Source organism: Anastrepha obliqua, chromosome 3, assembly GCF_027943255.1.
Source record: "Anastrepha obliqua isolate idAnaObli1 chromosome 3, idAnaObli1_1.0, whole genome shotgun sequence".
Taxonomy (NCBI): Eukaryota; Metazoa; Arthropoda; class Insecta; order Diptera; family Tephritidae; genus Anastrepha; species Anastrepha obliqua.
In genome coordinates, this window is record NC_072894.1 from 66,578,992 (window position 1) to 66,603,510 (window position 24,519).

Consider the following 24,519-nt stretch of genomic DNA (forward strand, 5'->3'; position numbering starts at 1 on the left):
CAAATTTCAATATGTAGCTGAAATGGTAGCCATAATTAACTCATATATTTAGCATTCGAATAAGCAGTTAATTTATTTGCGCTTGAGCGATTCCACAAAACTTCAGTTTAGTTTTACTTTCATGGTGCATATGTTGGCTTTGTTTTGGCAAATTCGACCATTTCACTCAAGTCACGAAAGACCAGAAGTTAAATTGAGTAAAAGAAGATATTAAATACAAAATATATCGATGTAGCTAATAAACAAGTGCCGACTGCCAGCAAGCAATATTTGTCTTAAAGTCGACAAACCAGCTACTGGATAGGTATGGTTGGTTGGTCAATATGGTAATGTATATGTAGTACAACTGGCTTTCGAGGCTCACTCGCCTTGTTGGCTGGCTACACATTGAGTTGGTGAACTGCTTGAGTTTCTCACTGGCAGAGCCAATGAAAAAGAACTCAAAATCACTGACTTGTTATTGTTGTTGGTTTAGACATAAGTACATACGTAATTTCTCCAGCTGGTTTGCTGGTTTTTTGCTTGCTCGAGGAGTGCTGCGTATGCGCACAAGTCGAGGAATAGTTCAGTCACAGTTACCAACTCCAGCGGTTGAGATCAGTTGAACGGTTAGTGCGCAAAATTAAAAGCGAGCAATTTTGTTTATAATTTTATTAAATAATATGAACATAATATATGAAAATATTAAGTAAAAACACTCCAAAAATTTTAGTGCGAAAAGGAAACAAAATTAAAATTTTAATTGTGTGGAGCTAATGGATTTGGGGAAAAATGTATTTTTATAAATAAACAAAAAAAAAAATAATATAATTATAATAATTATGTTCCAAAACGCGTAAAGTAATACGGAACTGAGTAAAAATATAAAAAAAGTTTTTTGTTTTTACGATTTGGTATACAAATTATGGAACTAAAAGCAGAAGTGTTGTTGTGCTTTCAAAAAAAGCTTTAAAATAAAAGTTTGCAGACTTTTGATACAGCCCATTCGAAATTCTTCGAAATGTTTTTATTGCTAATTTAATTTTTAACTGCTTTTGGCAATTTTTTTGTCACAGCGAAATTTATAAAAGTGTTTAAGTGGCCATTAAGACAATTACCAAAAAAGGCAGACAGTTTGTTTTATACCAAAATGCTCAAGCTTTGTTAAGCTTAATTGACTATGCCACGATTTCACTTTTCAAATGCAAATACATTTTTAGTATACCATTTTAAAATTCATTTTCATTTGCATTAGCATACGTTTTTAAATTTCAACTGTGGCGTACTTGATCTATATACTTCTGGAACTATAGTTTAAAACTATATTAGTTGCCCTTAAATTTTAACTAATGTAATTGCAAACAATTAACAGAAAGTAAATAAATTTAAAAATTGTGAAAGTTGAAATTAAGGGGAATAAATTTATGAATCTCTCACTACAGTGCTTTGTTAATCTCATCTAAGTAAACGGCCATTTTATCGATTTTTCTTATTTTAGTGCAATTGCAGCTTAACGAAATCAACGTCTGAATTCGGTGTTGCTTGTAATTTGTGCAACACACAATATACTTATATATATATATATACACTCTTCTCGTTCTATTTTTCACTGAGTTTTATTGGAAAAAGTAGTAAATATTTTTGGTGCAGCGCAATTAAAAGCGAATCACTCAAAACGTTAATTTTGGGAATTTATTTGTGGAGACTACGAATTTTCAAACAAAATGGTAAGTTATTGCATTGAAATACTCGTATACGCGTGAATATGAATATATGCCTTATAGTAGCGGCTGTAGTGGTATGAAACGAAAGACTTAAGGCACAAACTTGAAACCCATATAGTCAATGCTTTTCAGGCGTATAGACAAAGTGCGCTGCAGTGAATCACTGATTTCATTTGGTTGTACGTCCACCAAATGTACGTAGATATCTCTTCAATGCTCTTACCTATGTGTGTATAATGTACATGTGTTGGTTGTTTTGACGGAAAAATCAATAAAAAGCGCATGAATTTGTGGAAGAAATAAAAATCCAAGCATGCACACAATTTTATATGTTTCTTAAATTCATTATAGACTCGACTAACTACATGTGTGTACGTGTTTGTTTGTACGTGTACGTGCATGTTTATGTTGCAGCGAGTTTCACTTTCGAAGTGCGAAAATGTCTGTATGAAGTAAAAAGTACAAAACACTAAATTGCATATAATTGTTAAAATGAATTCGCCATACTTTCGTGCTAAATTAAATTTCTTTATAATTGTACATTTTCCAATATTTGTATAGTTTTATAAAAACAGAAATAATCTGCACGGTGGTGTGCTAAGAAGTTGGCCATTAAAGCAAGATATAATTTTTTTCGTAACATTGATTTTACTTTTCATGTCAGATTATACTCGAGGGGCTGCCTCAAAAGGGATGCTTAAATCCATTTAGAAAATGTCGGAAATGACTGGCTAGATGACTGAATTAAAAACTATATATTTGGTCAACCTCCTCCTTCTATTTGTGGCGTGCGTCTTGATGTTGTTCCACAAATGGAGGGACGTAGTTTCAAGCAGACTCCGAACGGCAGATATTTTTTATGAGGAGCTTTTTTATGGTAGAAATGCACTCGGACGTTTGCCATTGCCTGTCGAAGGGCGACCGCTATTGGAAAAAAACCGAGATCCGAACCTACGTTCTCTCTGATGGTAGTCACACGCCAACTCATTCAGCTACGGCGACCGCCAATAACTATAATATATAATTGGTGCTAATATTCTTTATGGTACTTTGGGCTAAGCTCCTGCACCAATTCGTGGTGTGCATCTTTACGCTTTCCACAAATATGGAGGAGGAATCTAAGTACAGTTTTACACCACTTGGTGGTGGTTTTTTGTGAGGAGCTTTTTCACGGCAGAAGTACACTCGGACCATTGTCTGCCGATGGGTAACCGCTATTAGAAAAAACTGTTTCTATTATTTGGTGTTTCATGCCAAGGGCTTCCAATGGTAGTCACGCACCAACTCATTCGGCTACAAAAGCCACTTTTCATGGCCTTGTGGCTAAGATGAAAGTTTAGTATCTGCTCTTATCAAATTAACAAACACCTATATATATTTATTAGGGCAGAGCGATTTCTTTTCGAAGAAAGTGTATGACATATTTGAATTCTATGCTTAATTCTAGGCAAAATAGCTGAACAGTTTATATCCCCAAAATGACGGTAGACCCTCCAAGTTTGTAAAAAAAGGCAGTATATGTATTATTTATATTATTTTTTGATCGAAGTTAATTTTTCATTTACAAACTTTTGCAATTGCTAAGTAATTGAATTCCAATTCATATCAGTTTCAGTAAAATCCAATGAGATCGTTGGTGTTTCGGAAGGTAACTCTTTTGTTTTATATTCGGGCATTGCCAGTTTTCGCTCATTATATTGATTCAGGAATAATTTTTGAAACGCATTGGAAGTCTCCCGCATGAACGTTCTTTTGTCTGTAAATTCCACATACTTTTGTCAAAGACTTCATATATGCTTCGACTTTATCAACCAATGTCCTATGTCAAACATTTGTTTTCCACTCTGTGGAATACACTCCCTTAAATATAAATAAATACGCAAAATTTTGTAAAAGCAAACCTAATATTGACCAAAATAAAAAAATATAAAATGCCGATCTTTTTTTTACAAATTGGGAGGGTCAAACGTAGTTTGCTTGCAGGAGGGACCTACAGTTTTAAGCTGACTCCGAACGGCAGATATTTTTATGACGAGCTGTTTTATGGCAGAAATACACTCGGAGGTTTGCCATTGGCTGCCAAGGGGCGACCGCTATTAGAAAAATGTTTCTCTTAATTTTGGTGTTTCATCGAGATTCGAAACTACGTTCTCTTTGTGTATTCCGAATGGTAGTCACGCACCAACCCATTGGGCTACGGCGGCCGCCAATTTAGTAATTGTTGTGAGTTGTGAGCAAAGGCCACACCCAATGGGTCATAAGTTCATAATTTAAAAATACGTGGTGTCATTTATTTGGCGTTCACTTTTGTGAGAAGTAGTAAGCAGTCATTATCATTTCATTCAACTCTCAAGTGATAGCATATTAAAAAACAAATGTATTATATAAAATATATAAAGTACATATATATATATATATCAATTCTATACTATGGATGTACCTATAGTGATCACTTTTAAGCCGATCCTCGCACTTAAAATAATCAAGATTTTGCAAGTATTTCCTTACTTGAGTCTCTTCCATTCAAAATTAAATGCTTGTTATGAGCGAAACAATGGTGAACAAATTTAAATGGCATGATATTGTCACTTTGAAATTATAAGCATGTCCTCTTGCTTTTCGTGTTGAAAATACGCTTTAAAATTTTGAACAAATTCACTTTTGCTCTGCGCAAGGTAAGTTTGCGACGCAAGTTGTTTATTTCCATTTTCTAAAACTCAATCTTCCTTTCACTCAATGTAGGTGTCTTTTGTATATAGTTTTATAAAATGAATGCTTTCCAAATCCAAGCAGTCCGCTCCTCCTCAAAGCAAGTTTGTGGTTACGTCTTTCTTTTTTGCTCTTTTTGAACTATAACAAAAAATCTTAAATTGCATGAAATTTGTCAATAAAAGTTGTAGCGAGATTTTCAAAATTAAATCCTATTGTATATGCAAAATTGCAAGCACAATTATTATTTTGAATTTATGACTTTACGGCAACATGGTTTTTAGGCTCTCCGAAAGCAAGTTTGCGGCTTAAGTCTTTCAATTTATTGGTTGTAAAATTAAATTTATTGGAAAAAGAAAAACGTATAAAAACTTAAATGAATTGAAATTGTCGTTTGAGTTACGGAGTACCATTAAGACTGGACATTGGTGATGCAAGAAATTTTGTCGACCTTACGCTAGCGGCCAAGCTATAAAAAATATATAGTTTTTTATTCTGATTTAAAAAAGAAAACATAAAAAGAAATAGTAAACAAAAACTATTAAAACTTATATAATTTTTTATAGTGCAGAAGTACGTATATACTACTTTCTCGTGTTCGCGAGAGATTGAGGCATCCTTGGGCATTAGTATGACTAGCATCAATAAGATTTAGCATGATCGCTTTGTGGTAGAAAAGGTTGTTCGCGTTGGATCCGACGCAATTTAAAAAACACTCTATAAAAACGACTGGAAAAAATGCGTCGAAATGCGTCGTTCGAACGGAAGCGAAAGTGTATTGATCATCGTGGAGAATACTTCCAAAAACAATGAGACCAATTGAATTTCTCCAATACTTGGCTAGAAATATATCAGGCCAGTCCACAAGGTCGTGCATTTTTTTAAGGTGGTTTTAAAATAAATGAAAAAGATGTTTAAAGTTTTTATTAATCAATAATATATTTTCCTTCATTTGGAGCAAAAATACGCTTCAAAATCCCTTTTTATAGCTTCTTTTGAGGAGTAGTTCTTGTTACTCATATGGGATTGAAGCCCACGGAAAAGGTGATAATCACAAGATGCAATATCCGGAGAGTATGGTGGGTGCAGCATTAGCTTCCATTCGAGCTCGTTCAGCTTGCCTAATGTTTGCCCTGCGGTATGAGGCCTTGCGTTGTCGTGGTGAAACAAAACTTTGCATCTATTCACTAAAGACGGTGGATTTTTTTTAAGTGCCTCATTCAGGTTTGATAGCTGATGGGAATAATAATCAGCAGTTATCGTCTGGTTTGGTTCTAGAAGTTCATAATAAACAGTAATGATACGGTTCAAAAACTTTCATTTTCAAGCCGTTGCAGCAGCGGAGAACACACATTCACTCTCTGCTGAAGGTTGGCGTCGGAAAGTCTATGCGGACCCCATTTTCCCAGCTTTGAGACCTTTCCCAATTGAACCAGGTGCCTGTGAACTGTTCCATGCGATGAATTTAACCTCTGAGCTATCATATCGGCTGCCAAATTTGGCTCAGCTTCCACGAGTTCGAGCAAGGCGTCGGAGTTAAAGACTTCAGGACGACCAGCGCGCGGGGCATCTTCCACGTCGCAGTTACCACTTCGGAATTCTGAAAACCACTTTTGCGCAGTCCTTACACTCACGGTATCCTCTCCGTGAACAGTGTTTATTTTTGCAGCACGAACTTATGGACTGATCTGATAATTAGCTTATGAAAAACTTTTTTTTTTAATTAATGGTGTGGCCGTATATTATTTTATTATTATTATTATTTTTTAATTTTAATGCTAGATCGATTAGTATCTCGTCACTCGGTTCATTTTGTCTCGTAATTGTCCTATGAGTTCTTAAAGCCTGTGAACTTTCAAATTAATTTGCACTTCATTTGAATTAATCCGAGTTATGCCACCTCTTGGTTGGCCCCATTATTTCAACTCCCAAAGTGTTCGGAGCGGCCTCCATCTATTGTCCTGCTGATTACATTTCAGAGCTTTCTTTGCGTTACTACCATTATATTTATTCATTTTCTTTATTGTTTTATATCACAAATTCTAATGGTCCCAGGCTGGAAATTCCGAGTTGGCAAAAATGGTACTCCGAATCTTGGCTTCCAATATTTATCTTGATATTCTTTTGGCAAACTTTTTGTTGCCAACAGAAATCAAGTAGTATGATAGATTACAAGGTTAGCCTTCCGAAGCAAAATTGTAATAATAACTTGGGCTGTTACGTCAGGAGATTTGTTTAATACAATCTGTCGTTTTTCAGACATCAACGAAGTAACATGAGTAATGATTCTTACATGGATTGTTTCATATATCGTCAACTAAATAAAATAAATAAATTGCTGTAACATCTCCTGTTACATTAGAAAATCTACACCTTCTCTATTCTCTTCATCCTGAATAGAAATCACATCCAACTGTTAAGTACGTCGTAAACGCAATGGCGCTTCTGCTGGTGCTCCTCATTTCAACACTTAATTTCAGGTCATGCATAATTTTTTTTTATGCCGTATCAGCTAACGAAGATAAGCAGGATAAGTTCTTCCAAATTTTAAATGAGATTATGGAAAAACTCACAGCGAATTAAGCGGTAGTCATGCAGAAATCCATTATTTTACAGCAGCTGCCGTAAAACAGCTAAATTGTATATGATAAATAATTTAAAAAATTCGCTTTGGCTAATGAGTTATCAGCGTTTTTCCAACTAAAGATGAGTCTTGTTCCTGATTATATACTTAAATATTGTACGAGTATTTAATTGTCTCATGAGCTCAACCGATGTTAAAAAATTAAATTGTTTTTTCTTTAAATAGGTTTACAGCTTCAAATAAAGCAATTATTCTCGTTGTATTCCTCATGCATAATATATGACATCTCCTCCAAGGCTACGTTTCATTAACATTTATTTGTTCTTATCCTTATCTATTGAACTCTGGTTTTAGTAAAATTTTTTTAATTAAAATTGTTAGGAAAGTAGTATTTCCATATGAGTATAGAGTTGTTGAAAAAATGAAATATCCATAAAGAACTAAATTCTTTCTTGAGTTCACTTAGGCGATTCTTGCATATGCATAATTTTTGTATTCTCTCAATGCTAGTTTGATAATATTTTTTTCTAAGCTTTATTAACATTCAAGAAATTTGAGGGATCAATTTTTAATAACAATGAACTACTCAAGACACACTTTTTTATTATATTTGTACAGTCTGTATAATGGAAGCGTGACCACCATAACTTGGATACTATTTGACCAATTCGACACGAACACACTGTATTTTATAGGCTTATAATATTTATAATACGCAATATATTCAATAAAATGAAGAGTCACCATCTTTAGCTATAATGGCTGCACATCTTTGAGTCACACTTTGTGTTAATTTCTGCGCACGTTGTGGAAGCAATCGGCTCCAAATCAACCGAATTTGCCTTAATAACTGTTGAAGCGTCTATATTTGTTTTCCTTTGAGTTTTTGTTTAATTATTTTTCAGACATTTTCAATATGGTTGGCAACCGAATTCACAGTCGTCAATCCAGCATATCAATACCATTTTGTTGTTTCTACTCTATACACCTTCAAATCGTTGTCTTCTTGTAAAATCTAAGATTGGCTAGTTTTTTTTTAATATCTTCGCAGCTAATGGCATTGATCCTTTCTAGTAAATTTTAGTTATCAGAGCTGTATTCAAATTGGCGGTAAACACAAATAAATGGCCAAATCCTTTTTCAGAGAAACATATATATATATATATATATAATTGGCGAGTACACCCGTTTTTTTTTTGAGTGTTTGGCCGAGCTCCTCCTCCTATTTGTGGTGTGTGTCTTGATGTTTTTCCACAAATGGAGGGACCTACAGTTTCAAGCCGACTCCGAACGGCAGATATTTTTATAAGGAGCTTTTTCATGGCAGAAATACACTCGGAGGTTTGTCATTGCCTGCCGAGGGGCGACCGCTATTAGAAAAATGTTTTTATTAATTTTGGTTCACTGAGATTCGAACCAACGTTCTATCTGTGAATTCCGAATGGTAATCACGCACCAACCCATTCGGCTACGGCGGCCGCGGCCCAAACATAATTAACAGCAGAACACCAGGGTCGACGTATGCAACTATTCGCCCAAAAGGAAGATTTCGTCCAGTGACGCCGTCAACGTTTTTAACATCTGTATACCCTTGCAACTCTATATTTGTAAACGGATTTAACTTGTTGAAATAATTTGCTGCAGATGCATATGACATTTTTGGATCTATAAGATGCTTGTTTCAAATCGTTTTTTATGCGCGGAACTCATTTTGTAAAAGTCACTTACGCTTTCTATATTTCTCACAAAACCAACAAATTGCACATCGCTTACTGCGGAATGGATACGCTTGTTAAGTAGCATTTAAATTTTTTCGATAACAGAACTTTAAGCTTGAATTTTGTCGGTCGTTTGTTGCGAGTTTTTTTGCCGATGTATAGAGTTACCGGGAAGGTTATCGTAGATACATTCGATCATTATTATTTAGGCATTATTATTTATTTCTGATAAATTTGGTTATTTGACATGATGTCTAAAACTGAACCGTTTTCGAGATATTTGATTGTAAAGATTTTTTAAAAACATGGGAGCTAAAAAGAAAAACTAGTTTTCAAAGTAATTTGCAGAATAGTTTTCATAGAAGTTTTTTTAATGTTATGAGGTAAGAAATGCTTAGTGAAAAATCGAAAAATAAAAAAAAACTTTATCGAGCAGCAATTTTTATTTGTCAGCGCTTGGTTCGAATTTTATTGATGAATTTTATTTTAATAATTTTTACATTTCATTTTATTAATTAACATAATCAAAAATAGGAACAGTTTTGTACTTGAGCTTACAGAGAGGACGTACAACTAAAAACAAAAAATTCAATTCAAAAAATTTTCAATCTTTAAAATCGAATCATTGGAAAACGGTTAATTATTAATCATCCCGTCATATAAACCAAATTAATCTATTATCTAAATAAAAATGCCTGCAGAGCGGCTTTCCTGGTAACTCTTTGTACTTAAGATATATCTATCTATATGCATTACCAATATATAAAAATTTCGAGCTTCGCTATGTTTGATGTTTCATTGAATCTCTATGCATCAAAGTAGAAACCGAAAAGCCTTAGAAATAAAAACACTTAGGTATATAAGTTTGTGTGTATGCGTATGTGATCTGTATATACTTATGTATTTGCCGCCTTAAAATTAGGTTTGCTTGGAGCTAACAAGTCCGACCAGCTCGAAACTCGACCCCATTTGGTCAAAACTGCTAACGACAGCAATGCCTTGACTATGATATGTGTGCAGATCTTGATGTATGTTGTTGTAGGTATGTGTATATTTGTATGCCTTGCAAACATATGAACATATATACAAAATGATTAAATTCATTCATATGCACACAACTAAATGCATATAGTTACATTGGTATATGGTATACATACATTATAATATCAATACCCGCTTCGTTGCTTTTACTTATGTGTGCATGTATGGGTTTGAAAAAATCGGACAATTCTGCGCTGCTACGAATTCGATTTTATTTTATTCATATTCACTCACTTCATGTTTTAAGTTACTATCATACAAATATCAGATCAGGTTTTAGACTCTTTTCTGTTACGCGAATTTTCTACGCATTTCACAAATATAAACACAAAATGAAATATAATTCATATTGCACATACATGTATGTACATATGTATGTGTGCCCTTATGTTTATATAAAAATTAAAAGCTATGAATTAAGTGAAATTTACCTGAATTATAGTGGAAATGTACAAAATTTGCTGCCCTTAAGAAATTAGTGAAATTCACTTTCAAATAACGGTACGTATACGCAGTCATTGATGCGACTGGACAACTGCTACATGCACAATGAATAAGCAGAAGTATGCATGCACATATACATATATGGACAAATACGTATGTAGACTGCCAGCAGCTATGAGCGGAATCAAGAGATTTCCTATTTAATTACCAATAATTACACTGCATCCAAGCATGGCAAGCAACTCTTGCTCGCAGCCTGCACGAAGCATCTCTGTTGTTCAGTACCAGTTGTCACTGTTGCTGCCGCTGCTGCTGCTACCACTATTAACTGCTGGTGGACATTGGGCAATATACTATTAGTATAGGCGGCACTGGTGCACAAAAGCCAGCAAACGCTTTGGGCTACGCCATGGTTCGGCGGCCGTCAATTGATAGTTCATTTTACTTATTTATTTCTCTCTCTTTATTTTTCTTCATTTACAAATGTTGTTTATGCGTAAAAAGTGTGTGAAACACCAAATTTAGGTTTGACTTCTCAGCATTTCGTTGCCTCGTTTATTTTCCTAATCGTTCACAATTTGTCTGCTGGGCTGTTTGTCTGTTTGGCCCGAGTAGATACTGCTGCGTTGCCTTCAGCTGGCTTTGTTGTCTATTCCAAAGAGATAGAGCAGGAAGTTAGACCTGCTAAATATCTTTAGTGGAAACCTGTAGTACACACATATGTATGTATGCGGTTGATAAAATTCGTTTTGATTATAAAATGTTTGGTAATGTGTTTTTCAAAGTCAAAATGAAAAGTAATTAGCGAATGCTACTTTCGCGTGGATTCAAGAAATTTAATAGAGACGGCCAAAACTTATTAAGGCTTTGTTTGTTATATTCGTACAGCCCACAAGGAAGTGTGCCATATAAACATACAAATATTAGCACGCAATAAAGAGAGTTAAAAACAAATAAGGAAGTACTAAATTTGGCACGAACTGGGAATGTAAATTTTTTTGATTTTTAAAATCTCGGGATTTAGATAATATTTATTTTGAAACAAGTTAATTTGGAAAAAACATCAATACTATTAAAGAGGTTCTCCTATGATATGGTAAATAATAAATAAATTAATGGTTTTTACTTTTTCGTTTAAAGTTAATTAGAGTTAATTAGCAACAAAACAAAGGCAATAATCAAATTTATACACATTAGTAATTTTTTAGCCTATTTTTTTACCTTAGGATGTCAAAAAAACTCAATCCAAACAAATTTAAAAACGGAGACGAAAGCTTCTGACTCCTTTTGTTGCGGAAAAAACCTGTCAGATATAGTTTGATGCAATGATAAAGTCAGAACTTAATATCCTTATTCATATACATACCTGAAGTGCATGCCCGTTCACTCACATTATTTTAATATTATTTAATGTAACACGAACACAAATACATATTTCACTCATAAGAAGAGGTGAACATGGAATACAAAAACTCAGTAGAATTTTACGACCGAAGTGTCGTAAACGCAAAGTGTTTTTCAATTTGCTGTATAGACGATTTGCCTATTTCTACTTTAAATATTTCGCAAGGAATTGCAAATCCCGAAAATATCGGGATTGCTAGCATTCACGGCGAACGCCTTAGCCGAATGGGCTGGTGCGTGACTAAGATTCGGAAGTGCAAGTTTAAATCGCCCTGCATGAAACATCAAATGATAGAAAAAGTTTTTTCTAATAGTGGTCGCCCTGAAAGCCATTGGCAAATGTCCGCGTGTATTTCTGCCATGAAAAAGCTTCTCATAAAAAGCATCTGGCATTCGGAGTCGGCTTAAAAGTCGTAGGTCCTTCCATTTCTGGAACAACAGCAATACGCACACCACGAATTGGGGAGCGCGTGGTTTTTATCCGATTTTTGGATTTTTGATTTATACCAAACGGGAGTATTTGTTTTTTAAGTAATGGAATATTTCGTTTTTCTTTTTTTAAATTAGAATTAATTGGGAAGTTATTATGGGTTATTGACCGATTTCGCCCATTTTCAATGCCAAAAAAGTAGTATTCTGTACCAAATTTCATTGAAGTATATTAATTTTTGGTGGAGTTACTGTGCTCCTGAACGGAAGCCTGGAATATTTATTTATTTACTTTTTAATTTTATATTAATTAACTTTTTTATGAAAGTATAGTTTATTCTGAAGCAAAGTTTATAATAATCCAAGTTTCAAATTTTGAAAAAATATGTAACAATTCGTCAGGGTATCATAGAAACTTCAACATTTTTAATCACAATTTTTGGAAATAATTTGAGTACGCAGCTTTACAGCCCATTAAATTTTAGGCTGCACGGAACGTGTAAGTCTGAAGTTACTGAAAACTCTCGTTCAAAAAAAAAAAACTGGGGTGCATTCGTTATACGGAAGCAAATGCACAGTTTATTTTATTATGCCAAAAACAAACTGCGATTTTTCAAATAAATTTTTTTTTAATTTCGATACTTTTATGAAATTCTTATGTATTAAGTATAAGTTTGAAACTTGGACTATTATGGTATTTATTATAAAAAGAACTATAATTTCATTATATTAAAAATATATATTTATATTAAAAAAAGTAAATAAATACATTGTCAAAACTGGGTATATACACTCGTGCTCACATAATTAAATCATTTTGTCTTTTTATTATTGTATATTCATAATAAAGGGAAATCAATTGAGGGGGGATTAAATTGAAACAACGAACATTCAAATTGTCTGGGCAATCTTTATTATTATTGTTAGAACTATTCATGACGTTTATTTTTCGAAGATAATCCGTAAACACCAATTATGAATGACTCGCTGAATGACTTCGGTCGGTATCTCGTGAATTACTTTAGTAATGTTAGCTTCCAATGCTTTAATCAAAGCTGGTTTGTCCACGAAGCATTTAGATTTAATATGCCACCACAAAAAGAATTCCAAAGACGTGATACCATACGATCTTGGTGGCCAATCCACTGGTCCGAGATGAGAAATAAATTGCTTACCGTTCGCTATTCACTGTTACATTGGCGCCAGTCTCGTCTTTGAAGGAATATGGGCCGATGATTCCTCCAGCCCATAAGCCTCACCAAACGGTTAGCTCTTCAGCCCATGTGCGCGATGAACACATTCCACAGCTAAATCCTTATAAATCAAAGTTCTAAACGTTGTACAAAAGTGAATAAATTTCAAAGAATTGGCCTCAAAATTTTCAACTTTCTGATCAGAAAACTTTAAAGTATGCAGTTTGACAGCTTATTTAATTTCAGTATTAAAAAGAGTAAGGTTGAAATCGCTCATAAATTGCGTTGTCTTTTGACATTTTTTTCCCATAGGATGAATATTCGTCCATATAAAGCACTTGTTCAGAAAATTTTTGTTTTTGTTATAGAGTGAACTAAACTTTTATAAAATATTAACGAAAAATGTAGCACTAATATTTTAAAACAATAAAGTAGTTAATTTATGTGAGCACAAGTATACTTATCACAATTCCTCTACGACAAAAATTTTAATACCCCTTTGCAGAGGAGACTGCGCGTGTAAAAAATGTATTTCGTTTTCAAATGCATTTTTATTTCCTTTCTCATTTTAATAAGTTCGTGCGGTTTTACAACAGATGGCGTAACTTGATTATTATTCCATCGATCCACATTTCCAAACATTCATTGGAGAGCTACTGTCGTAAGGCACAAACGTCAGTATAAGTTTTTTATTTGAAGCGTAAACAACAATATTTTTACCACACTTGAAAATGTCGAATTTCGTGCCAAATAATGTGTTTTTGCGGGGAATTCTTCTTCATTATTTTAATATGAAGAAAAAAGCAGCCGAAAGTCATCGTATCTTGGTGGAAGTTTATGGTGAGCATGCTCTAGCTGAGCGAACGTGCCAGAAGTAGTTTGCACGCTTTAAAAGTGGTGATTTTGGCTTGGAAGACGAAGAACGCGAGGGTGCGCCGCCAAAGTTCATGGATACCGAATGGAGGAATTGCTCGATCAAGATCCGGCTCAAACGCAAGAAGAGGTTGCAAAAACTTTGGGAGTTGATCAATCAACCATTTCCAAACGTTTAAAAGCCATGGGAATGATCCGAAAGGTAGGCCATTGGGTGCCGTATGAATTGAAGCCAAGAGACGTTGAACGCCGTTTTATGGCATGCGAACAACTGCTTCAACGGCACAAAAGAAAGGGTTTTTTGCATCGAATTGTGACTGGCGATGAAAAGTGGGTCCATTACGACAATCCAAAACGTCGGGCAACGTATGGATACCCTGGCCATGCTTCAACATCGACGTCGGCGCAGAATATTCATGGCCTGAAGGTTATGCTGTGTATCTGGTGGGACCAGCTGGGTGTTGTGTATTATGAGCTACTGAAACCGAATGAAACGATTACGGGGGATGTCTACCGACGACAATTGATGCGTTTGAGCCGAGCACTGCGAGAAAAACGGCCGCAATACGCCGATAGACACGACAAAGTTATTTTGCAACATGATAATGCTCGGCCACATGTTGCACAAGTGGTCAAAACATACTTAGAAACGCTCAAATGGGATGTCCTACCCCACCCGCCGTATAGTCCAGACCTTGCGCCATCCGATTACTATCTCTTCCGATCGATGCAACATGGCCTGGCTGACCAGCACTTCCGTAATTACGATGAAGTCAAAAAATGGATCGATTCGTGGATTGCGGCAAAACCGACCGAATTTTTCACAAAGGGAATCCGTGAATTGCCAGAAAGATGGGAAAAAGTAGTAGTAAGCGATGGACAATACTTTGAATATTAAATTTGTAACCATTTTACGTCAATAAAGTTTCAAATTTCGAAAAAAAAACCGCACGAACTTATTCATAGTCCTATTATATATATTTTTTTTTTCAATTATCTACTACATATTTTAAGTACTTACCAATCCTGTGACCATTGACCTCAGGTAACTTTCTTTTGATGGCGAAAACTGCAAAACCATGCAACACTCACATAATCATTAAGTAATCATTTTGGTTTTTTCCTCAAGTTATTTATTAGTCGCCTCAAATACCAAACCCTTATTTTGTAGTGGATTCGTGCAAGCATTACATCGTTTATAAACTATTTTATGGCGTTAAAAAGGTAGTCAATAAACTGACAATTTCCAAAAACGTTAAGCACCACAACAGCAAATAGCAATGAGTTGAATTCAAAACGAGCAGCTGGAAATATCAGTTAGCCGATAGACATTTGAAAATGCAGACTTATTCGTATGCACATGCAGAGGTTTCTTTCATATATATGTGCGTATATGCTCATACATGTAAATACATTAATACATTTTTCTTAGTACTCCTATATGCCTGAGTCGACCGGCATCGTATGACGTGTGTGCAACTGTGAGTGAAATACCGCAATACCGTACCGGCGCCACGCAACCAATTGCAATAAGCAACACGAACAGCAACAAAATCGAAAACAATAACAATGCTCAACTAGCAACAAAATAATACGAGTACAAAAAAACCTCATCAAATTCGCCTTTCACTTCAACCACTTCACTCACTGCGCTGCTTTATTGTAGCCGCTCTGGGTATTGGAAGAAGTACGCGGTGGGCGGGAGCGATATTGCACATGGTTGTGCATTGAAAGTTATCCGCAATGTTGGTTGAAATGGAAAACCAACTAGGTAGCCAATAGTGGAAAAACAAGTCGGTAACTAAATCAATGGTTGGTATTGCATTGAAAATCTGCAAGTCAGCGTATAAAGTGGCGCATGGGAAAAGGAAAATTGTAAATGGCAAGTGTTGCGGAAAAAATATATATACTTATATATCTGCAGTCATGTTTAGTAAAATAAAAAGTACTAAATTTTTAAATATAGGGAGCAGTACAGAATAGACTTACAGATGTATTTTGGGCTTACAATTTTTGAACTTTAGTTGAATATAACAAAAAGGTTGCTTCGTATAAAATGTTCTCTTAATTTCATGTGACAGCAATTGTCAGCTTTCACAAATTCTGAAATAACCCGAAATATAAATCTTAATATTTATTTCGAAATTTTAGCTTTCTATAAGCGATAAAGGGTTACCTCCAAATTTTTGGTTCTTATTAAAGGGTCAGGTTCGAGATAAAAAGGCTTTAATTAATTTTAATGTGGGTACAACAGCAAGAAAAGCACGTCTTATCTAATTCCCGTTATTTTTATTTTCTATGATCGCCGTTTTATAACACTGCTTTCTTTATAAATTTTTGAAAATTGAAAAGATTATCGTAATGAAGGTATTAAATTGATGGTCTTAAGGTTGCCAATAGAATGACAAAAATATAAAAGTTTCTGTTTTAAGTAAGAGTATGTGATATTTCACTTAAAATTATTTCTTTATTTAGTAAATTTACATAATAAAAAGAGTCGATTTCTATTCGAATTTGAACATCCTTTACAACTGCTATAACATTTTTCATGTGCAACCATTTTTCAAAACTTCTGCATTAAAACTGAAATTCTAGAATCCTTAAATTCTATATTCTTCTATACCCATTTTCTGATAATTTTGTGACATTTTTCTTATTCAAAAATATCCCAGGATTAAATTTATCTATCAGCACTGAATCTATGAGGTCGCCGCAGCCGAATGGGTTGGTACGTGACTACCATTCGTGGGTGAAACACGCTCCTCGGCAAGCAACGGAAAACCTCCGCCATCAAAAAGCGTCTCATAAAAAATATCGCCCATTTGTGGAACAACATCAAGCCGCACACCACAAATAGGAGGAGAAGCTCGATCAAACTCCCAATAAATGGTGTAAACCCCTATTATTATATATTTTATAATATATATATGTTAACACCATTCATTTAATACTCTTACTTTAACATTTCATTGAGCTTTCATTTGCTACCTATATTTTGATAACCTATTTACTTTTCAACAATGAATAATTTCGGTGATGCCACCTATTTAGATAAATTTACAGTTTGAAATAATGATTACTTGTATGCTTGTTCGACTTGCATGTAAATCTCAACTTCCAGATTTAGAGTATCGTAACAGGTGGCAAATTAGTCATCCAATTTTGTAATTGAATAACTTTTGCATTAAATAAAAAAAAATTGGATTATGGTAATCTTTATTTTGATATTTACGCGATTAATTGCTTGTCTATTTGTATACTGCAGCTGTCTAGTTCCAAAGTGTCAAATGTGATTGACATACGATGCCATTTGCAACAGTTGTAAATCTTCTTATAGGGTGACTAATTTTGCGCCGCCTTGTATGGCCGATATTTTTAAGTCGAAATTTGCTCGTGCTTTAAATACTTAAACTTGATTGAAAAAAAGGTTTTATAAACTTTGGCAACTAATTTCGGATGCTACTTATTTTATTGATGCAATTTGAAAGTAAGAAGAAAAAAGCCACAAGTTAAACCCCTTTCTGCAAAGATAGTAAGAAATTGAAAGGAGTCGACATGCAACTTAAATTAATGTTTTCAACTGAATTGTTGGATTTTCAAAATTTCTGCAACATTCGGTACGTTTCACAAAAATCTTGACAACATATATCTTAAAAACTATAAGTCTTTTCCAATCAAAAATTTCGGAATCCATTTACTTGACATAAAATTTAATTCATAGCCCTTGCCCTTTCATAGCCCCTAGCCCTTAGTTATACTTTGATTTTACTTCTGAGCCTGCCCTTGATTGAAAGATGCTGGCTGAAAATTTTCTTGTTCACCATTATTTCTGCTTAACCTTTAGTATTAATTCAAAATAGTTTTACGTATTTACGTTTAGTGTATGAGCATCACATTTAAGCAAGCCGATCAGCCATCAGGCAGCTCGATCTTGCGAAATAAACCTTTCATAGAACTGTGGAACAGCTCCTATATACTTTTGATGAATACTGTTGGAGTGGTAGTCTTTGGCTGACTATGTCCAAAGATGATAGAATACAAACTAAGGTCAATTAAAATAAATAAGAATTAGCAAAAGTGTGTGCAAATAATAATCGTCTGTAAGCAAAAATGAAAATTTACGCTGAATTAATGTAAATATGGAAGGTAATAGACGAAAAAAGTAGTTTGTAAGCAAAACCGAAATTTTTCAAATTAAATTAACTTGAAACCACTGAGAATCGAACAGTATATGAGTTTTACTGCCAACTTTTGCTGAGAATTAGTCTCATATTAATATTGATTGAAAATTCCGTCTTGCTAGAAATTCATTTGGCTGGCTCAGCTAATTTTCATAGTCTAATTAATTTTTATATTTGTAAATATGCTTACACATAACGGCATTGGAAGAATCGAATTTTGATGATATATATACAAATCTTCGCATAGCGGAGGCAATACAATAGATTATTCACGTCTCTTTTCCTCACCCTCATACGATAGAATAAAGTAAAATACCATGTATGTACACGTATTTATATGTGTTTCTGAGAAAGTATGTATACATTTGTGCACTTGCTAGCTTAGCACTTCTAAGACTGCACGTATTAACAAAAGACTTAAGCCACGAACCTGTTGCAATGCAATATAGCAAATTAACAGATTTGCCATGCCCCAATGTTCAAATGCTTACTACGTTACTACAATGCGTTAAAATGAACTTTACCAAGTTCTATATGCTATACATACATACACTTTTATTTACTTACATTCGCACACACACATGCGTGCCAAATAAGTGACCGCAAGTGTGTCAACAATATGAATGTTGCAGTGCATTGAAGAGAAAGTTGTTTTGCGCGCGTTTATGGTGATTGTTCTGTATGTCGCCACAAAATACACAAGTACAAATTCAACACACACTATGCTAACTTTTTGTCTGTAAAATTTTAAAAATTTACATTTACTTAACACACCTAAAAATAATTAATATTTGAAATGATTACAGTAATAAGAGCGATGTATGAACGTCCTTGGAAGTGGAACGTAAAACGTCAACGCAGAAATTGCCATAAACGTAAAGTGTAAAATAAAACATAGTGAAATAATAGCATTTTTAGTCGGCCAATCCCTTGGCTACGTATCATATTTTGCGTAAAATAAATAAACAACAGCAAAATATTTATTGAGAAAACTGCAAACGACAAATATACTGAAATACTATGCGCCAGGTTACAGTAAATTCATGAGTATGGTTGTGTATGAGTTGCAAAAAATTAGTACGCCAGATGAATTCAAAAAAGACAACAAGTGGTGGAAAATCGCCAATACGAGTATATAGGTTCTTGTAGATGTATGCATAGTGTAAAAATCTTGTAATGGCAGCTCATGTTTTCGATTTCAGTACACTACTCGAATGACTGGAACGTTGAATTACCTTTCATAGTTTCATAGCTCGATGCATACAAATGTATAGTAAAATGTAATGCTCTGTGTGACTGCATTTATTATCTGTGTACCTGTGTACCTGTTGAAATGGCTCAGTGGCGTCGAAGTTACATTCGAGTGGTGCAAGTTAGGCAACTTACTTAAACTAACATGATACTTATTTCGGCATAAATGAGCATACACATTCATATACAAATTTATATATTTAATCACACAAACAAACAAATAATGAATATAAACATATTTTTACCCCCATCGGCTATTGCTACTGCTGCTGTAGAAAATCAAGTAGCTGAAAATACCACAAGCGGAATTGGTTTTTATGAGTACTTCCTGCTTCGGTAAATAAATAAAAACTAAAATATAGCGGAAATTAAAAAAAATTTTCCAAATAAAAGATTTTGTTCGCACCTATTTGTGTGTGTCTGAGTGTGTGGCTTTAACCCATTTTGGCTATGAATTACTTGAATAATAACACTTGATTAACTTAATTACAGCTCATTTTTGAAAAAATAAATAGCAATCGCAAAGTTTTTGTTATTTTGTGTGCTAAACAAATTTTTTCCCTGTTTATTTACTTTTTTGTTTATTTCTTTGCTTTTGAGTAATTTAATGCACATTGTTCTGTTATTTTAATTTCTGATTACGATTTCCGATAAAAATTTCGTTAACTTTAGTTTTTTGTCAAGGCAAGACCGGCAGCAGTTTGTCGTACAATGGTAAAGTTGAGAAAACAAAAGTCTTTAAAAAACATTAGAAGTATGTAAATAACACATTTGACCTTAGTTCAACAGCATAAGCAAGGTGTAAAATTATTTTACCTCTTTTGACAGTAAGTACCCATTGTTGTGTTGGCCTATTGCTGTAATTTATACGCGAATCGAAATTTATGTCCATGCAGATGGATCATCAACGGAGTGACTCACAAATACTATCAAATATTTGTGAAAAGAAAAACAACCGAACATTTTTAATTTTTTACATTTTCTTAATTTAAAATTACTTAACTGTGTTATATATTAAACGGCATTACAACAATATTGTGAATAACTTAATTTATTTGAAAACAATCCATGACAATGTATTGGTTGCAAGAAGTTTTACTTTATTTATACTGCACATACAAAGTGTGCCCTGCCATATCCGCTTCCAAGTAGTCGTAATTAATACGCGAAGTCACTTATTTTTTAGTAATAAACTCAACGATTGCGCTCCAATATCTCAACCGATAAGAGATTTTTTTAAATTGTTTTTAACTAAAATCAGAACAAGTTTAATGCCATCCTATCTTATTGTTCGCACATATTTAATCCAATTTAGGTCAAATACTTGAATATACTCCGCGCCGTTTTTAAGCTCTGCAGTAAATATAAAATTGAACTTATGTCCGGAAATTGAATAAGCCATTTTTTTCCATGTTAGGGACATATAGCTTCGACAAGGCTCTTCCACCATACACGGTTCTGGGCTGTTGTTTTTGCGACATCACGCAACATTAACTTTCACCAAATATTCTTTGACTGATGTCGACCTCTGCTACCTTACGGATTCCAGTCCGTAGTCGGTTTCGTGATGCTATCTAGTGGCTTTTCTAAGCGAGTGACCTATACATCGCCGCTTTCTGCGTTTGATTTGCTATAGGGTGGCAGGACAGCTCGTCGTTGCTGATGGTGTTCGACTAGAATATTCTAAAGAAACTTTCAACAATTTCCCCGAGGTACCCATCAACCATTATAAATATGTCTTGCTTTATTGTGTTTGACTCTCATAGTCTTAGTCTTGGTGTTGTTGATCTGCAATCCGACAGCCCAGGTACGCTGGCTAGTCTAGTGGCCTTCGCTTGCAAGTCTGTGAGAAGGAGGCAGACGTCATCGGTGAAGTTCAGGTCCTCAAGTTATCTGCTGAAACTCCATGCGATGCCTTTATTGTGCAGTTTAATTGGGTCATGACGTCAAAGAGAGACGGGGCGACAGGGGACAACCGTGCCTTACATCTGCGTTGGTGGTGAATGGGTCTTTGATATTGCCATTGTGAATCACTGCCAGCTTGAAGTTCTCATAAAGGACTCTAATAGTCCATTGTAACACCTCAATTCCCTTACTTTTAATCTAAACGGTAGCTATTCCATCAGTGTTTTTAATGTTATTAGCAAGTTAGAGGATAGCATCTGTAAAACTTACGAGCCCATTTTTGTGTTGTCTTGCTTTTACTGGTCCTCTTACTATGTCTTTTGTGCTAACACATCCCAAAAACTTTACACCTAGAGCTTATGCTTTTACTCTCCTTCCCTAAAAAGAAAAATGGGACGCTGTACAGGATATTTCTACGCCATATTTCTAATAAGACGGACATGATAAGAACTATATAAGGTATGCGCTTTATTCACCGAGAGAAGACTTTACTGCTTTATTGAATACTAAGTCCAAAGAAGTACATTTTAAAATGCGGTTGAAGGCCGACATTGTGATTCCCAAGTAGGCAAAGTTCTTAACTACTTCAGCAGACATTTATGACCTGATAATAATGATTTCTTCGCTTTGGCTCTTTCCTTTAAATCAGCCACTGTTTAAGTTCTCCTTTTGGTTTCAGCACGTAAGCAGACGCATTCTGCATCCTCTTTCATAATTAATAGCATTTGTTCCTGTTGAGTAACATTTTTGTAAGGCTATTGAACTGTGTATTTAAAATCTTATTTATATATTTACTTGAAGCATATTTGTAAATAATCACATGACAAAATCAAGGCAACTAGCAGCATAGGCTGTTGGGCTGATTTAATTTCTATGCTTAATTTGAAGTTTTTGATTTATTATTTTAACCTTTGTCTCTTTTTCGCCATTTTTTGAATGAATTGTTTTGCTGAATTTTGAATAATACTCTGCTTTTTAAGAGCGGTTCTCTGTGTTAGAAATCAAAAAAAATCTCAACAACGAATTATTTTGAAAATCAATAGATAAATATCCGACTAGCGAGATTAGTGCAATAAATAGCTCGCTTAAGACAAAAGTATTTAAATAGTTTTACGGTCAGTATTTCTTGTTAGTTAAGTGTATTTATGTAAGTAGTTTCATCACTCAATAAGCTATACACTGCCAGCAAGTAGTTCGGCCTGGACCATCATCAAAATAAAGAGAAAATCAAATGATTAGCTGGACAATAGAACACTGAAGTGATGCCTTTGACTGCCTGAGTAAAATATGTACGTATGTGTTACAATAAATATATAATAAATATGTCGCAATATCGGCTCTTATCGACCCACTTACTATTCATAATGTTTTGTTATAAATTTAATAACATAATGATTACAAAAAATAAAAATATGCGAGACTTTTCTTAACCAATTACTTAAACCCAATCTAACCTTGCGTGGAATTATGCGAGTTTTTCAAATATAAATATTTAACTTATACTTTGCCCTAAGCGGACAAATATTCAGAACACATAAAGCTCATGGCAATAAATAATTAATAAATACTTAATACAATACAATTTACAACATGTTTTTTTGCCCTGCTCTGCTACTTTCGCAACATTTTCCAATGCTATCACGAATTAGTACCAATTAATGGTCACGAGTATGCGTGCCAGCGTTAAGTTGCGCAAAAATGTAGATGTGAAGGCGAATGCAGCAATCAGTTGGTATTTAATTCATTATCAATATGAAGATATGAATGACAAAATTTATATACAGTTGGTGCCTTAATAAAATAACTAATCAATGTATGTCAATAACATAATCAATGCTAAATAAATGTCAACAGAAAAAAAATCGTGTCGAAAAGAAAATTATAAAACAAAAGCAATGCAAAGTGGATGGGAGTAGCAGACATAGACTATGGGCCAAAACTAAGTATATTTTTGTATTCAAATTTATTTTAAAATCAGCCTAAATTAATTGAAAAGGTGTATTAGTTTGATTTATTTATTGTGCAGAAAAAATATATTTTTCGAAAATAGCATTTAATAGTTAAAGACTTGGGATGCAGAAATAATATGAACGCGCAAACATAAAATGGCAAAACTAAACCTGCTCTAAAATTATGTTAAAAAACTTTGCCGTATTATTCTACTGCGTCTATGCGACATTAATTAGTATTACTGTACGCTACTCTGGAAATCAAAAGAAGAAAATTATATAGATTTCTTAATGAGGTGATTATTTTAAAGTTTTCGATGAGATTAAAACAATTTAAAGATAAAATTATTAATGAATAAAAAATAAAATCAAAAATAACACTACTCAGGAAGTTTCCTACTTGAGACTCAGGAAGTTTCCTACTTGGGTTATATTTGGTATTGATGTAATAGGGAACGCGCTAGTTAAAATTTCCTGTCATATCTCAGTTCTCAAGTTGGAAATCCTAATTTTCTTACCCCAAAATACTCACCTCGACTTTTGGTGTGTCGACTGAAAAGGCGATGCGTTTCAAGTTCAACTGACTTTTACCTTGTACTGGAATTCAGGGGAAATCTCATCTCATCTGTAACAGGAATCTGCGACCAAAGTGGGGTTTTGTTGTTGTTGTAAGAGTTTACTAAGTACTGTTAAGCACGGCCGTCATTACCGATTTCATCTAACGGTACACCTAGGAAACATACTTATTGTTTTGATGGGGTTGTTCCAAAGGTAGAGAGATGTTAAGGTTTAAGGGTGCACGTGAATAAGTGGCTAGTGTCGTGCGGGTATCATACACAAACCGGATATATGTTGAATATGTGAGTGTCGCTTTGGAAAGGTAGAAGCTTAACCTGCTATAGATTCGAAATGTGCCAGCTGAAGCTCTTCGTTATAATCGATGGTGCTTGGACTCCGATAATGACACTCGGTGTGCTGGAGTTCTTAAAGCTGGTGAGAGACTCCCGATGAATGTCGTTTATCGTTTGCCTATATAAGTGAAGGTGGGCTTCCAGCTTCCTTGATTTAAAATGATTCTTTGAATTCTATTTCTTATTTGTGAATAATAAGAATTTCAGAATTTCTTAAGTGGCGC

General features: G+C 34.2%; 1 protein-coding gene across 1 annotated transcript in view; it reads left to right on the plus strand.

Moving 5' to 3' along the window:
• Positions 1-574: 574 nt before the first annotated feature.
• LOC129241526 (probable chitinase 10) overlaps positions 575-24,519 on the plus strand; it is a 73,584-nt gene continuing 49,639 nt past the window's right edge. The window contains exons 1-2 of the mRNA XM_054877916.1: positions 575-608; positions 1,478-1,706. Of these exons, the coding sequence (XP_054733891.1) occupies positions 1,704-1,706 (3 nt within the window). The 5' untranslated portion in view covers positions 575-608; positions 1,478-1,703. The remainder of the gene's footprint in view (positions 609-1,477; positions 1,707-24,519) is intronic.